The sequence below is a fragment of the Centroberyx gerrardi genome, chromosome 10, assembly GCF_048128805.1.
Source record: "Centroberyx gerrardi isolate f3 chromosome 10, fCenGer3.hap1.cur.20231027, whole genome shotgun sequence".
NCBI lineage: Eukaryota > Metazoa > Chordata > Actinopteri > Beryciformes > Berycidae > Centroberyx > Centroberyx gerrardi.
Genome location: NC_136006.1, coordinates 12,012,731 through 12,028,860, shown reverse-complemented (window position 1 = coordinate 12,028,860; position 16,130 = coordinate 12,012,731). Strand labels below are relative to the sequence as shown.

Below are 16,130 nucleotides of genomic sequence, written 5' to 3'. Positions count from 1 at the left end.
AGAGAGAGAGAGAGAGAGAGAGAGAGAGAGAGAGAGAGGGGAGGTAAAGACAGAAAACAGAGCACACACACACTCGGCAGTAGGTTTGTCCTGTAGGATGCATCGAAGGAGCCAATGACAGCAGGTACTGAAGCAGCCTATGAGAAAAATACCTGAAACTATGAAGAGGCTACACTCCATTTCATACCGCTATGAAAAGTACAATGACAGCTTAGCCCGTACTTAAGACGACAAACACTCAACAAGCAATTTGATGCTGGATTCTGTGAATTGAAAATAAAAATCATCATCAAAAATCATCATCAGTCAGTCACCAATCACCCAGTACAGATTATCATCTCGGTGTAAAAACAGCATGTGCCTTAAAATGATGAAGTACCATTGGAAGAGATCAATCAAAAGGACATGATTATTGGTTGAATGTTCGGTTTGTGCTGCTGGTTTGAAGTCTCTACTGTTCTCCGGCAGAGACTGGGACAATAATGAAACAGCTTAAGAGTTTGTTTTAAAGCCCCGCTCCAGTGATCTCTTCAACCACTGACACTTTTAAAAAAAGAAACAACTTTTCCAAGAAAGACATTTCCTAGGAAAGCTGATAGCTAGTTTTTTTTTTTCTCTGAGTTTGATGCTGGGTCATATGATTGCTCACAAGAAGCCATGATAATCTCGACTAGTCTCAATCCCAAAATGTGTGAGCAGGGACTTTTGGGGGATGAGCGATGGATCGCTTCAGTTTATATGAATCGTTTGTTAGTCTCACTGTAACAGATGTCTGAAGCAGAAGCTGCTGGGGAGGTCAGTGGAGGGGAGCGTTAAAGTTCAGTTCTCTCTCCATTCGTACCGAGGTTGAGATCAGTTCACTGTCAGTTCAGGACAGAAATAATTTTTTTCTTTTCCAAAATTAATATTCTAATAAGGTGAGACTTTGTTGATCCCTGTAGGGAGATTCTCTCTTTTCTTTCAAATCACTAGGCGCCCTGCCTTCATTTTCAGGCGAGCAATTTGGCTGCGCAGTGCATGCTGGGATAGCTTGTGGTGCGAACCGAGCATGTGATGTGGGGAAAGTGGTGGAACAAAAGTTGAATCCAGTTAGCTTTATGCAAATGCACGTGGTGTTTGTCATGTGAAAACCAATCCCTACGGCCAGAGATGAGGACACTGATTGATCAATTCTTCTAGCAGCTTTCACCCACTTTCTCATTACCAGGAAAAAACATTAGCTGTCCAAGCATGTCTTTTGAGGACAAATTATCTATAGCGGTGTCAGGATTTCACAATTGTATGAGTCCTCTCTCCTTACCTTATCTATTCATGATTTTTTCGATAAGGTTCTAATAAAAAAAAGGAGTATAATTATGTCTACGAAGCAAAAATTGAATACTAAAATATTTGGGTTGGACAAAGTTGATGCCCAGAAGCAAACAGTGGGGCTTCACCGTCAGTGTCTTGCTGAAGGACACTTCAGCAGAGTGGATGCTTACCGACCTGGGGGCTTGAACCCAGGTCCTCTGGTTGAGGTGGCACCTCTACTCGCTATGCCACCTTGATGCCCACTTTGTCATTTGCAATTGAATTGCAGGTTGCATTTATACATTGAGGTGACTGAAAGTGAATTCTGAGAGACCTGAACTGAACTGAACTGAACTGAACTGACCCCAGCCTCGTTTCTTAGCTTCATCAGCTGTGACGGCTATGAAATAGCTTCGATTGCGGGTCAGTGAGGCTGTGTGTCCACTGGGGGCCTCTCTTTACAGCACCGGCTTCTTTTTCTTGTGTTGAATGAGCGTGCTGCTGAGTGCTACCCACAGCGCTGAAAGCTAAATCTGTTTTTGAAAATCAATGCACGGGATGCCGAAAGTTTAAAACTTTGTATCTGTTTCACGACAGGGGGTCTGTAGGCTGCTGGGCGCTGCTATGTGAAAGAGAGGCGCTCTGTAGACACAGGCCCTAGGGATTGTAAACCAGTTGTGTTCTTCGCCACGCCAATCGACGGCCACTTTACGACGTGTGTCTGCGAGCTCAAAAGCAAAGCACAAAGCAGGATAAAACAACAAACTTGCCACAGCATTGAACAGGGTGAGACACAAAGTGCTTTCAACTGTCCATCTATCTGTCTGCACTGTCAGAAACTTAGACAAGAAAGCTGAGTAAGATAAAATCAAGTACAATAAATTAAATCACTTGTTTCCACTAAAAGTAAAAGAAATAAAGAAGTAGTAGAAGAGGAGGAATCACACTACTTTACTACCTAAGATTTAATCAGGGAAGCATGAAGCTAGACTCGTACGAACAAACATATAACTTTTTTTGTTCAGTGGACAGGGTTTGACACAAACTAAAACACAATAAATACTCTTTTTGAGGAAAAAAAAGATAAGGTATATCTCTTTATCAGCTAAAAGGACATTAAGTTAAAAAAAAGGCATGTCCGTCTGGCAGACTCACTCGGAAGGGGAGAGGGCGACCCGTTGAAAAAAAAAAAAATCTCTATCCATCCGTGTTGGCAGCCCTTCCCCTTCGTACTTATGGCACTACAGCAATTCCACATCCACAACGTTTTATTCTCTCGTACTTTTATCTTCTCGTTCTTTCTCTCTGTACTTTTTTTTTTTAGTTTACCCTGAACACACAATGTCCCCTAATGGTACCTATTCAACACAGCTGGATTTCTTTTTTTCTTTTATTATTTGTCCATGATTTTCACGTTTGTTTGTCTTTTTGTTTTTGTTTTTTTCATTTTTGTCAGCGTAAAGTGCAACAGTGCTTTTTGTTCTCTCCTCCTCCGGCCACCTGGCCACTTCCTGGTAACCCCCGATGACCCCAAAGGTCAGCGGGTCAAGGGTTAGCAGGGTCGGGCTCAGGGTTCAAGCTGGTCTCGCTGGTCACGCTGGTGGCGCTAGCAACGCTCGGCTCCTCCAACTCCTCCTCCTCCTCCTCCTCCTCCTCCTCTTCGTCCTCCTCCCCCTCTTCCACCACCTCTCCCACGTCCAGCACCTCCACCTCTTCATCGTCGTCGTCGTCATCCTCTTCATCCAGACCTCCTTCCAGCAACTCCGCCCCCGCCGCCTCCTCTTCCTCCGTCGCCGCCACCTCCTCTCCTTCTCCGGCTTTCTGCTGCTCTTTCTTCTCGTCCCTCTCCTCCTCCCTCTCTCTCTGCTGGTAGAGGGCGGTCTTGAGCGGTTTGACCAGGCCCTCCTCGTAGACTTTCAGGATGGCTTCGCACACAAAGCGGTACTGGCTCTGAGAGAGAGAGGGAGAAAGAGAGAGAGAGAGAGAAAGAGAGAGAGGGAAAAGACACAACAGCGGAGTTAAGCTGATGGTTGAAAGTGGGCAGGAGAAAACGAAGAGGAGACAAATGGATAAGTCTACATACGGGTGTCTGTATCATCATAGCCCTCTGGTCTCTCATGGTCCTGACGATATCTAGAGGATAAACGGGCTGACCGCACTCCATCAGACACAACGCTGTCTCCATGGTGATGAGCACCCCCGTCCGACCAATCCCCGCACTGAGAGAAAGTAGGGGGGAGGGGGACAGAAATTGACATTTGGTTATAGGCTGTGTGCAACTACCAAACATTGACTTAGAAAGGGAGAGAGAGAGAGAGACAGAGAGAGAGAGAGAGAGAGAGAGAGAGAGAGTAAACAGGGTGAGACAACAGTGACTAGGCATAATCTTGGCTATGGGAGGTAAGTCAACTAGCACAAACAGCACAGACGGCGCACACAACACAAAACAGCAATACCGCAATTCCATAAACATTTAAGGCAATTAGCTGATGCGCTCAAAACAACACAATCTGACTCACAAGAATGGGAGTGTGGCTTTTCAAAGAGCTCAGTTACAGTGTTACCACTTCAAATAACTTACAGAATGACAATAAAATAACTTTAAAAAGGATGAAGAGAAAGTCTCGGTTTCTCCGAGAGCCATTATCCAAGTTTAGATGGACAAAGTCATCCAAAACATCAAGAATTTCATCATTTTCAGGCTTAATAGGTAATTATGCTTGTTGCAAAATCCCACAACACCTACAGGCATAACAGATATGCAAACAAACAGAGGGTGATGACAATTCAACCTCCTCCTAAAATCTAAAGGTAAATAGGGTGATGCAATCAATAATTTCAGCTAACAATGGAAATGCCATCGACTGCATTCTCTCCACCTGAAATCCTGAAAAAAGTATTTACACTAGTGAGGGAGTGAGTGAGTAAGTGAGAGAGAGACAGAGAGAGACAGAGAGAGAGAGAGAGAGAGAGCTGCAGCGCCACAGAAAATGTGTGTGTGTGTGTGTGTGTGTGTGTGTGTGTGTGTAAGCCCCTGACCCCATACCTGCAGTGTACCACCATGGGCTGATCCCGTCCGGCCCGTTTGCTCCGTACCAGAGCCACAAAGTCCAGGAAATCAGTGGAGTCGTCAGGAACGCCGTGGTCTGGCCAAGCTAGGTACTGGATCTGGGTCAGCTCTCTCTGCTGCTCGCTCTACACACACACACACACACACACACACACACACACACACACAGACAAGCAGAAAATGAATGACTGTGTAATTCATTTTAATCTGTTGCCTTAGAAATGACCCATCTCTTACAGCAAGGCTCATTCAGTATTTTTAGCCTGGGAAATAAACGGAGGATATTTATTCTCACCCTGAGACCCAGGCTCACTGAAACATGTTAGTGGGTCACCCACATGAAACACACCCACAACCCATTTTGGGTTCTGAGTTTAACCAGTAGCTTAAAGGTCCAGTGCAATGAGAATTGCACTTCTCAATTTCATGGTATAATTTAACAAAGTTACCCAAATTATTATAACTGTCAGTACTGTGGAAATTTGACTAACTCTCCCTGTGGTTGTCAACAGAATAACAGGGAACATCATAAGACAATGTGGATTTGTACTTTAACAATAACTACCAACACAAGTTTTTCAGGTTTTTCCATCACTTCTGCCTCAATATTCTGCCTTTGACACTAAGATCAAACTATAAGTTAAGATAATTCACATTTTCTCAGTAGTTTGTTCAATCAAAAGGGAAAAAGTGAAAAAGGGAAAGAAGAAATAGACAAATAGGCAGCTGTACTGAGGGAATATCACACATTCAATAATAAGACAGAGTCAGCAAGCTTTGAAGTGCATACAGAGACAGAATGGTGAGGATTCACCGACACACACACACACACACACACACACACACACACAAAAGCCCACTTAACACAGAACCTCGCTGACAACACACACTGACCACCGCTTCATGTGTGACTCAGAGCCCCTGCGTTCCTCTTTAACATTCCCTCTCTGCATCGCCATGGTAACACATCTATCTCCATAGCAACCATCACAGGCAGAGGAGAATGCTAATTGCCTCCTCCTAGAGCCGTATATTTTAAAGGTCATGATACACAGGCAACATTCGGGGATGCGATCAGGACAACACAGAGAGCAGGAAAACTGGCAGAAATGAATGGGAAGTGTTGAAAAAAACTGAAAGATCACTAGATATTGTCATACTGTGATTGGGACTGGCATTGCAGATGGTCAATTTTACCAAAAAAATATGAACAGCACAGATTTTTCATCATATATTTTTTTTTCTTTAGAGCCAACTATATCATCTACATTGATGGTGTACACACTAACTTTCTATCCCTACTGAAGCCAAAATGACCAGTCTGCACTGTCGCAGAATGTTTCCCGTGTTTTAAGGACCATCAGTTTTAAGGAGCGGAGAGCAACAAAAATGGCCCAAGACAGAGGGGGCGAAATCTGACATAAGTTGACAGCTGATCTCAAACTATCGGCATCATGATTACACTGAACTGCATAGTTGCAACATCGAGGGGAGGCTGAAACTTTCTATGAGTCAGATGTTGCTTCCCACTGATTCAGATCCCAGAAATACATTTGTCACCGAACAATGTTGTAGCAAAAACTTGCTGCTTGGAAGAGTATCTAATATTCTGCCAGGGAGAGAAATGGGGTTCTTGCACCATTTTGTATCCCGAATCAAATTAAAGCGCCAAGTTGGAGGGATGCAAAATGGCCATCAAAGGGGGCTGTGACATCAAACACAAATCCTTTAGATGGAGGGCTCTTCCTCTCTCTCTCTCTTCTTATTTGTTGTCTCCATTTCAGTTTTGTCCAACTGTCTGTCTGTCTTCATCCTTCTCTCTCTTCTTCTCTCCCTCTGTTTTGTCTCTGTCTCTCTCTCTCTCTCGCACACTCTCCGTTTCAGCAGTGTGACTGACTGGGGTGGTTGGGTTGTCATGGTAACCAGATCCCAATACGTGGCCCGCATGCAGCAGCGGGAGCCAGAAAAAGAACAGCCCACACCGGTCACTATGGCAACACACCTCCTCGGGGCTGCAGCGGCTCATCCTTCCTTAGACACTGCTCCCTCTCTTTGCTTCTGCCCGATGTCTTTCTCTATGGCGCTCTCTCACTCTCGCTTCTTCTTCTTCTTCTTATGGCAGTCTCAACACACTCTCGCTCTCTTCCTCTCCCTCTCTTCTTCTCTCTTTCCCCATCACTCTCTCTTTATCTGTTTCTCTCTCTCTTGTCTTCCTGACTCTCCTTACCTCTTTCTCTCACTGTCTCTGTCCCTCTTTCTCTTGTGACGTAATGTGCTTGTGGGTGGCTGTGTGTGCAACTGTGTGTACCCATGTATACCTGTGTGTGTGTTTGTGTGTGCGCGCGTGCGTGTGTGTGATACAAGTGTTAAAGCTAGGCCACAGCCTGGATACCTGTGTGTGCACGAGGGTCATTTCCCGGACCAGGAAAGCAGCGTTGCCGTCCTCGGTGTGACACGTTACTGTGAACTCTCCGTAGGTGGCGCTGCTGTCTGGGTTAGGCCAGTACTGGTGACACTTCACCTACAAACACAGACAAAAGTAATCAGTTTCCTTCAGTAAGTTCACTTGTTATTCTCAGCTTAAGGTATTTGCTACCCACTCTAACTGCGATCATGCTCGCCTCCCTCTGACAGAGAGGTCAAAGGTCAGGGCCAGCTACAGAAAAGCACCCTGGATCTGGAAGGGATGCAGTGTCTTGCTCAAGGACACTTCAGCAAGCCACCATTCAGTTGGTGCACCTTACAATTTTGTTATTTTGTTAATTCAATGCAGAGTGCCTCTGCATTAAAGATGTAAAGAACCACTGTTATAGGATAGAGAATACAATGTATTTCATACCTATAAATTCCTTCAAAACCGGTGAAGCTGGCATGACCACCATCAATGAGTCTTCCTCCAAGCTTATACAGGTTATATATTTAGTATATAGCTAACAATGTTGTGCATCCTAGACTTATGCAACTCGTCTCTATATTTGGAGGCTGCGCAGAAGTCAGCTTGCAGTCCATTTGGGGTCCTGACTTACAGTTTAGGGACATCCAGTGGTATAGGTCGATGGTTCTCAAACTTCCTGTCAGTGAACCAAAATGTAAATATATTTCCTGTTGTGACCCAGAATTGATTCTGCAGGCTACCATGTTATGTAATGTAAGTTTTACCCTGCAAACCTTTGAGCCTACACTATTTTATTGAGCTCACCATATGTTGCAAAGCTATAGATTCTGTACAGTCCCATGGCACATTCATAGAAATGACGTACAGTTAAATGTAGTTAAATGTTCACAATAATACAACTTTTACTTACTTTACTTGCTTTCATTTATTAGATTCTGCTCAAATAATGAGCAGAAATGATTTGCAGAAAATGATTTTCTAGATTTTCAAGTGCTGTAAACCATGACATACTTTGATAGCGCCCATCCACAGAGGAATGGAGTGACTGACTGACCTGCATTTGCCTCTAAAAAAGACCAGAATAATTAATAAATAATGAAAACCTAATTGATAAACTTGCTGCAGTCAACTTCTGGTTTCCAATCCAGCCTTTGCAGAGCACTGGGAAGCGTTGAAAACAGTTTGTACGTACCCGCCCCCTCTCCACCTGTGTAGTGAGCATGACCACCATAGACGAGCCCTGCTCCCAGGTCATTTGCCAGAAGTCAGGGCAGGTGTTGGGCAGCGGGCCCTGACACGCTATGTAGCGGTTTATCAGACTAGACGCTGGGATCTCCATCTACAGAGAGAGAGAGAGAGGAGTGAGAGAGAGAAAGGGTTGGGGGGGGGTTAACAGTGAGTGAAGCAGACGGAGAAAGAAAACAAGAGAAAGAGAGAGAACGTGATATTAAGATGTAGAGGTATTAGGCTTTGTGTGCACTGAGGAACTCTCTTTACAGCTTCTTTTTCTTATGGTTTACAATTGAAAAGATGTGCTTTGCATGTTCCCAGTAGTGCAGGTGAAGAGCTGCATTTTCTCAGGTTTTACTAAAAGGTAAAAACACTTCAACTTCAAAAAACAAAGTCACTGCACTTAAAAAAGACAGCCTCTCAACAACAGACTAGCACTTCCCCTAAACATCTCCTGAGTGCCGTTAGCTAAAACAAAAACAAGAACTGCCTGGCTGGCACAGGCCGTTACTTTATCTCCATGTTACAAAAAGTGTGAGCATCACTTTGTAAAACGTTAACAACTGTAGGGACTCGCAATGTGACTCACTTGTAAAGACAATCTGGTTGATTAATTCACCAGTATGATCAAAACAACAAAAACAACAAATTCTCTGTCACCTTAGTGTTTTTACAAGTGATTTGGCGGTTAGCAAAACAGAACACCACCCACCATGCTTCAAACAAGGTTAGCATCTCCAAAATGCGTTCACAATTCACATCACTTTTGTTCTGTGTTTTGAGTTTATTCATTGAATTTGTTATGAATTGCTGAATGCGTACATACTGACACCACTATTGATTTTACATTTTGTAAGAGTGTACGTGGCAGAGCAAAACAGAGAGAGATAGAGAGAGAGATAGGTAGAACGATGAAAGGGAAGAAAGAGGAGGGAGAGACTCACATTGATGTAATTTGCATTGATGTAGTCATCTGTGCTTTTCAGAATGACCCGTGTGGCATCATCTAGAAACAGAGAGAAGAGAGGGAGAGAAAAGAGAAGGGAGGCATAAATACAGATACAGAAAGGAAGAGATAGAGACAGAGAAAGAGAGAGTGTGAACAGAGAGAAAGACCATGATGGATAAAGGAAGAGAGGGAGGGATCAAGAGGCAGATGAGTGAAGGAGAGAGAGAGAGAGGAACAAAAGGTTAATATTGGAACATATCTGAACACATAAGCCAATTTTTTATCCTGTGCAGCACAGTGGCTACGTACAAGGAGAGATGTCTCTGTAGCGGTTTTTGGAAACGTTCTGAGGTAATTTGGCACACAGCATGGTCATCCCCGGCCTCTTCCTGTACAGTTGCTGTAAGGAAAGGAGCACAGATAAAAACACAATTAATAGTGTAAATAGCGCATGGCTACTTGTCATTGTAAATGATAATTTGTCCTAAATTGCTAAAAAAAAAAAACGTGGAATATGATTTTCTAATATACTATAATACAACATGATTAGGTCTCACTTTGGCCCTCTTTGATGGATTTTCAAAAACTGAATCTATGAACTGCAGTTAGGATCAATTCAGGTTTCTGAAATTAACACTGTAGTTCATTTCATATCCAAACCCATTGTGGAATGTTTAGGCAATCAGCAAAAGAGAGTTATCAAATTATCTAAACACCAACACATTTCTACATACATTTCTATGTATGTACTGTATGTAAATACGCACATGCTTGTATGTGTGTTTATGTGTGTTGGTATATGCATGTGTAATATATGTAAGTCTATGTAATAGGCATGCATGTACAACAGTGTGTGTGTGTGTGTGTATTGTATGTGTGTACATACAGAAAAGTACAGTGTAAGTGTGTGTGTGTGTGTGTGTGTATTAAGCTGTACTGTTTACATGAACATAGTGAAAGGAATGCAGCATGTCTGAGAATGCCTGCTATGTCTGACAAGACCGGCTTCTTTTGTAAACTGCTTTCACCTACACACACACACACACACACACACACACACGGCACTTCACTTTCATGCGTGTACAAACACACTCATAACTACACACGCACAAACACCTACGTACACAAACACCTACATATAAACACACAAACACCTACACACACACACACACACACACACACACACTTGTTCATTGTACTCACTCTCACTCATGTATTACACACTCCTCCAGGGCATTCATAAGAGCTAGACTAATATTTAAGACTGCAAGCTGAGTCGATACAATGACCAATTTAAGTAGCTTTAAAACGCAACAGCTCATTACATGTAAAGCACCACACCACATGGGATTCAGGTAATACAATAAAACAACACTACACTCGTTCTCTCTCTCTCTCTCTACCTCTCTCTCTCCTTGTGTGTGTGAGTGCATGCACATTCCAGTTTGTGTTTGTGTGTGTGTGCATGTACGGTTATGAGCTTGTGATCATTAATGTGTGTGTGTGTGTGTGTGCAGCTGTTGGCATGTGTTGTGTACAATATCTGCAGTTGCGTATGTGTGTTTGCAGTCATTAGTGTGTGTGTGTTTAACATTCCTCTTCACTAATAACACAGCAGGACACTCAAACAGGAAGCAGTTAAGTGTTGTTGATAAAAGACAGGAAGTCGTAGGAATGTGGAGGAGGAAATAATATGTGACACTTTCTACCTTTCATTCTCTCTACCTCTTTTTGTCCGTCTCCCTCTTTCTCTCTCTCTTTCTCAATTCAATTTAATTCAACATGCTTTATTGGCATGAATGTCATAAGAACAATATTGCCAAAGCGTCTGAGAACAATGAACTAAAAAAGATACAATTCATCTAACAGAGTAACTAGTGAATACATTACTAAATAAGACAAAACCAATTATCAATTCAATCAATTCTCTCTCCCTCCTCTCCATTGGAAGAAGCTGAAGAGAGAGCAAGAATGGATAATGTGACCAGAGTTTCCATCAGGCCTCTGTATGCTGGTTGCATATCATTATGCATTTTAATTTCTCAAACAAATTAAACCAATAAATCAATCACTTCTCAATCGTCCATCTTCCTGTGTGTGTGTGTGTGTGTGTGTGTGTATCTCTATGTGCTCTCCTCACATCAAACTGTGCTAGTATAGCTCCGCTGGCCAGGCCTTCCTTCAGTGCGACCATGGAGTCCCTCCAAGCATGCTGGTCTAGCTGGGCGGGGTCCTGAGGGGACTTCTCTGGGATGTACTGAAAGTCTGGCTCCGAGTCCGCCTTCTCCTCCACCACGTCATAGATGGCTGGACGGGACAGAGAAGGAGATGTCACACAACTCACACACATTGCAGTTTATATAGGTTGAATCATCTGGGGACTTCATATATATATATAATGGAAAACACAGGTAATGATACATTGTAAGTAAAGTGATAATTACAGTGCTAAAAGTCTTGCATAACTGCTGCACAGGACCATAGGAATATTTAGTTCCTCAATATATAGAGATGCAGTATATGCCTGTAAGAATGCTAAAAAGAAATAACAAAAATACAGCTAATTCAAATAACGTGGATTGACAGGCATTCAATATATTATTGATGCAATCATATATGTGCTTTGATGTAAGACGGGATAGAATACATAAATCCCTCTTTGACCCATTTAAAATACCAAGAATTTCAATGTTTCATCATCTTTCATCACATCCCCCCCCGTCCCTGATCCTGATTACAGGAAATGCTTTGCCTCTCCCTTTTGTACATGGTGATGAACCAATAGCTGTGTTGATCTGAAGATGTACAGAAAACAGGATGAGCAACTGTATGGGTCTCCTTTGCAATTACAATGGACAGACTGAGCAAAGCAGAAGAGATCAGAGAAAGACTCAAAGCTTGTGACTCAATATATAGTGATTAATGTTCTAATATAGCATACATTATGAGATACATATTCACTGTATATTCACTAATATATGCTTTATTCTGCAATTCCCCATTCAGTTGATGGTGTGATGGGAGTGACGTGTCCTCACCCTCTTTTCAAAGCTGAACGCTATTTGTCTCTCAGAGTGAGTCTGACCAATAGGAACAACTCACCGTTGGGTCTGACCAATAGTATGAGCTCCCCGGAGTGGCTCTCACAGCTGGCCTTGATGAACATGACCACCTGGTCGTGGGTGTGGTCAGAGATGTCCCGCCCATTAATTAAGACCACCTGGTCCCCCTCGTTAAGGCGGGGCACACACAGGTCAGCCTGCAGGGCGAGAGAGAGAGAGAGAGGGAGGGAGGGAGAGAGGGAGAGCGCGAGAGAGCGGGAGAAACAGGGAGGGGGATGAGATGAACATGTGTGTGTATGGGTGTGTGTGTGTGTTGCAGCAGCATATTGATAATGGTGCACCAAAGTACTCTTTCCCGGATCAGCAAATAAAGCTGTCCCGTTGTCCTGATATAAATACTTTAATAACATGTGCTCTGGTGTAATAAAACGTTTAATAAAAATGTTTGCTGATAAAATATGTCTATTTGTGAAGCAAACAGGCACAGCACCTATTGTTTAGCGGAGGAACCTTGTCTATGCAGACAAAATGCCATTCTGTTCATCTGTTGATCTATTTTGAGTAAGCTGTTTTAAACAAACCATCAATAACCTGTTTTACCAGCGCACAAAAAACAAAAACAGAAGCTATATCCTCTAGCCACCTTTCTATTTTATTAATATCATTTATCATTATTATCAATTTGACTGAGGATTGTTATACAATGGTCAGCGCATAATTTGATCAAATTAATAAATAAACAATGCATGCATTTGCTCCTGTGATTGTTTTATAATAGGCTATTACTCGGCATGAATAACTGTAAACTGAGTAGTACTTGGATTGGTACTCGTTTCTACTTAATACAGTACTACTCACCGATGTTCCCGGAGCCACTCGAGACACGATGATGGGCATCTTCTGGTCAGCTCCACCCTGGAGGCACACACACACACACACACACACACACACACATTGAGGTAAGATCAATTAACACCACGCAAAACTCATGTGAGTGGGGAAAATGTAGACATCAGACTACTTTTTTTCCTGAGGAGTTTTCTAAGCAAAAAAAAATAATACATGATGAACAAAATGCAACAATTTCTTTAATTTCCAGAAGAAAGTTAACATTTTGGCAGGTTGCAGTTGCTCAAGGACACACACAGATGATAATTTGTGCCGAGGCACGAAGGTTTTGTATACTTGACAGGAAAAAAGAAAGAAAAGAAGAAAAAAAAATGGTAGTCAGCAGATTTTTATTGCATCCCTCTCACCTTGACGTTGAAGCCGAAGCGTCCGTGTTCGTCAGGTCTCATCTTGATCAGGACCAGATTATCATGAGGAACGACTCCATTTAGCTGGAGGGGAGACAGACACAGATACATGCATGTTAATATGGATACTGTAGGTCACATGGTAGTTCTGTATAGCTGAATAGGTAGAGTATGACACCAACACTGCCAGGATTATTACGGGTTCCATGCTAAAAATACATAAACTCATGGTACTATAAGGTGCATTAGATGTCAGGATCCACCAAATGGAATATGCCATGTTACATACTGAATTATTCTAGACTAATTGGTCAAAAAATACTATGTACCTGCAACAGTAGTCATTGTAAAAGCCCCCCATTACGCAAACATCCTCCATCTATCTTGCAGTAGTAACGCAACGGCTGTTGTAGCTATTTCATTCTCATATTCCAGCAGTTGTTTGGAAATTGCTGCAGTACTAAAGGAGGGTCTTAAGGGTGGGGGTCGCCCACTTGATACAATATATTTAACTGTGGTGTAAAAAGGGTTATTGAAGCCCCAGTGGGCTATAATGCAAGATACATTTTATTTATCTTTTTTTTTTTCTTCAAAGTATCACATCCCTCTCTCCCACATCTATTTTCTCTTCTACCATACAAGAACAGGAATATTTGTTACATCTATAGTCAGATAACTGTGGCTCTGACTTGCATTTTACAACACTGCTTGCTTCATAATGTCAGTCATCTAAATGTCTAAAATGTAAAATGAAGCCACAAGAGGTTGTGCTTTATAGTGATTTTAGAACAGCTAAGAGGTGTTGTTATGCAATGCAAAGCAATAACACACCGCTGCATTAAAATGAAAAGAATGCAAATGTTTAACACATAAGTAGCGGTAAGAGTGGTGATTCTCAGTTACCACATTAATACTTGAATATTGTTACGCGGCCACAGGTTTATTGGGTATTTTCCCATGGCTTCGAAAGTGACTCAGCCAGTCAGAATTGAGGAACACAACTATCTTGTTTTGAAATACAATGTAATGAGTGTTACAGTATCGTTTTCCCATACTGACCGTGGTCTTGTCAGTGTTGACGGGGACGTCGTACATCTCGTTGAAGTGGTTGTCCAGGAGGCTCTGCTGGGAGTGAGCCTGGATGATCTGGCTCAGGGTCTTCCTGCTCAGCTGCTTGGGGGGCAGAGCTGGGGGCTGGCCGTCCACCCCCTCTGGAGACCTGGAGGGGGGGGGGGGGGGGGGGGAGTGAGAAAGAGAGAGAGAGGGAGAGGGAGAGAGAAGTATTACATGTTCAGTTTGGAAGATTTAATGACTGTTTAGTGTTTGATGCAATGAGTAGCTTCATCCAAGCAATCTGATTGGGCAAACACATGTTCCAACCGTGCTGATAATTCCCATAAATATGTGCTTTGCTCGCTGCTACAACAAAACTTGTGGTAACCAGGGAGCTAGTTAATGATCTTTCTAGTTTTCCGCTGTTTTTTTTTTCTAATGTATTCTAATGCATGTACATTACTTTGTAGAAAACGTTTGTTTTGTGTCACTGTAGACATTACTGTAGTGTATTACATAATTGCAATCCAAATAATTATAAAATTAACCCCAAAATCATTAAGGTGTGAGTCATTTATTTAGAAATTTTCAAAACCCCTTAACAGTATTGTTGCTATTTAGCATTCATGGTTAATGATGGAAGCAGAGTGAAGGCAGTCTGTTCATAGATAGTAGATAGATAGATAGATAGATAGATAGATAGATACACACACAAACATACATACAGGTAGAGAGACAGATTTAGTTAATGTCCTAGCTGAAGGTCTTCCTGTTTGACTGTTAAAGAGGTGCGGTTGGAGAGAGAGAGAGAGAAACAGACACGGAGAGAAAGACAGAAGGGAAGAGAGAAAAATAATGGATGGCAAGAGAGAAAGAGAGTGCAAGAGACAGAAACATAATAGCATTGTGTTACTCACAATGCATTAACCTCAATAAAAGGTTGCAAGAGGAAGCAAACGTTTTTTCACATAATTCAGACAATAAAAAGGCAGTGTGTGTGTGAGTGTGTATGGTGATACAACATGGTCAGTCAGGTAGGGCTTTCAGCAGCAGCATGGCTCACCCTCAGGGGGGCAGAACCAGTCATTGCACTCTCTATGTGCATGTCAGTGTGTGTATCTGTGTGTGTGTGTGTGTGTGTGTGTGTGTGTGTGTGTGTGTGTGTGTGTGTGTGCACGCGAGTGTGTTTTAAAGGCACTCCTTAGGGGAGTGAGCACCAGTCAAAGCGCATTGCCTTTGTTTTGGCTGTTACTGCTGGTGCCACTTTGTGTCTTAAACACACACACGCACACTACCATTTATTATGGGTCAGAATGAGGTCAGGCTTTCAGAAGGAGGGCAGAGCACAGCGGGTCTGAGCTGCTCTGTCTTCATCAGACTGCACATCATATTACATTCGCTTACCCACAACACAGCACACATGGGCGAAATGGATATTTAGTGATACTTAAAAATCATACTGCATTACCATTTCATACCACATCACAACATAGCCAAGGGCGTGGGGTGGGGAGAGTTAGTGAGGAGGAAGCCGAGCCCAAAACAGGCAGCTATAAGTAAGCATGACCCCATTTACACTTGACAGTTCATGCAACTTATATGCAGATTGCATCCGGATAAAATTTCAACATCAAAATGACTCTGTGCACATAAAAGAAAAAGGATGCCTACATCTGTAATACACATAAAAGTCCAATAGCTTGTCTTCATTTCTGAAAGGGGATAGCATGTGTATTAGTGTGTGTGTGCGCTTCACTGGATACTGTGTGTGCTGTCTGAGGAAGAGAGAGCAGGTGATTATGTCATCTTTTGGCTCTGTGACAAA

At 42.6% G+C, this 16,130-nt stretch overlaps 1 protein-coding gene across 3 annotated transcripts in view; it reads right to left on the bottom strand.

The window, feature by feature from the left end:
• Positions 1–883: 883 nt before the first annotated feature.
• ptpn4a (protein tyrosine phosphatase non-receptor type 4a) overlaps positions 884–16,130 on the bottom strand; it is a 77,819-nt gene continuing 62,572 nt past the window's right edge. The window contains exons 16-27 of one of the 3 annotated variants that reach the window (XM_071898393.2): positions 14,312–14,471; positions 13,253–13,336; positions 12,855–12,911; positions 12,037–12,193; positions 11,075–11,241; positions 9,244–9,334; positions 8,930–8,991; positions 7,948–8,094; positions 6,753–6,881; positions 4,337–4,485; positions 3,374–3,509; positions 884–3,240 (exon numbers count right to left, since the gene is read on the bottom strand). In XM_071898393.2, coding sequence (XP_071754494.2) covers positions 2,836–3,240; positions 3,374–3,509; positions 4,337–4,485; positions 6,753–6,881; positions 7,948–8,094; positions 8,930–8,991; positions 9,244–9,334; positions 11,075–11,241; positions 12,037–12,193; positions 12,855–12,911; positions 13,253–13,336; positions 14,312–14,471 — 1,744 coding nt within the window. In that variant the 3' untranslated portion in view covers positions 884–2,835. The remainder of the gene's footprint in view (positions 3,241–3,373; positions 3,510–4,336; positions 4,486–6,752; positions 6,882–7,947; positions 8,095–8,929; positions 8,992–9,243; positions 9,335–11,074; positions 11,242–12,036; positions 12,194–12,854; positions 12,912–13,252; positions 13,337–14,311; positions 14,472–16,130) is intronic. The other 2 variants (XM_071899867.2, XM_071899101.2) reach the window with 2 other exon arrangements.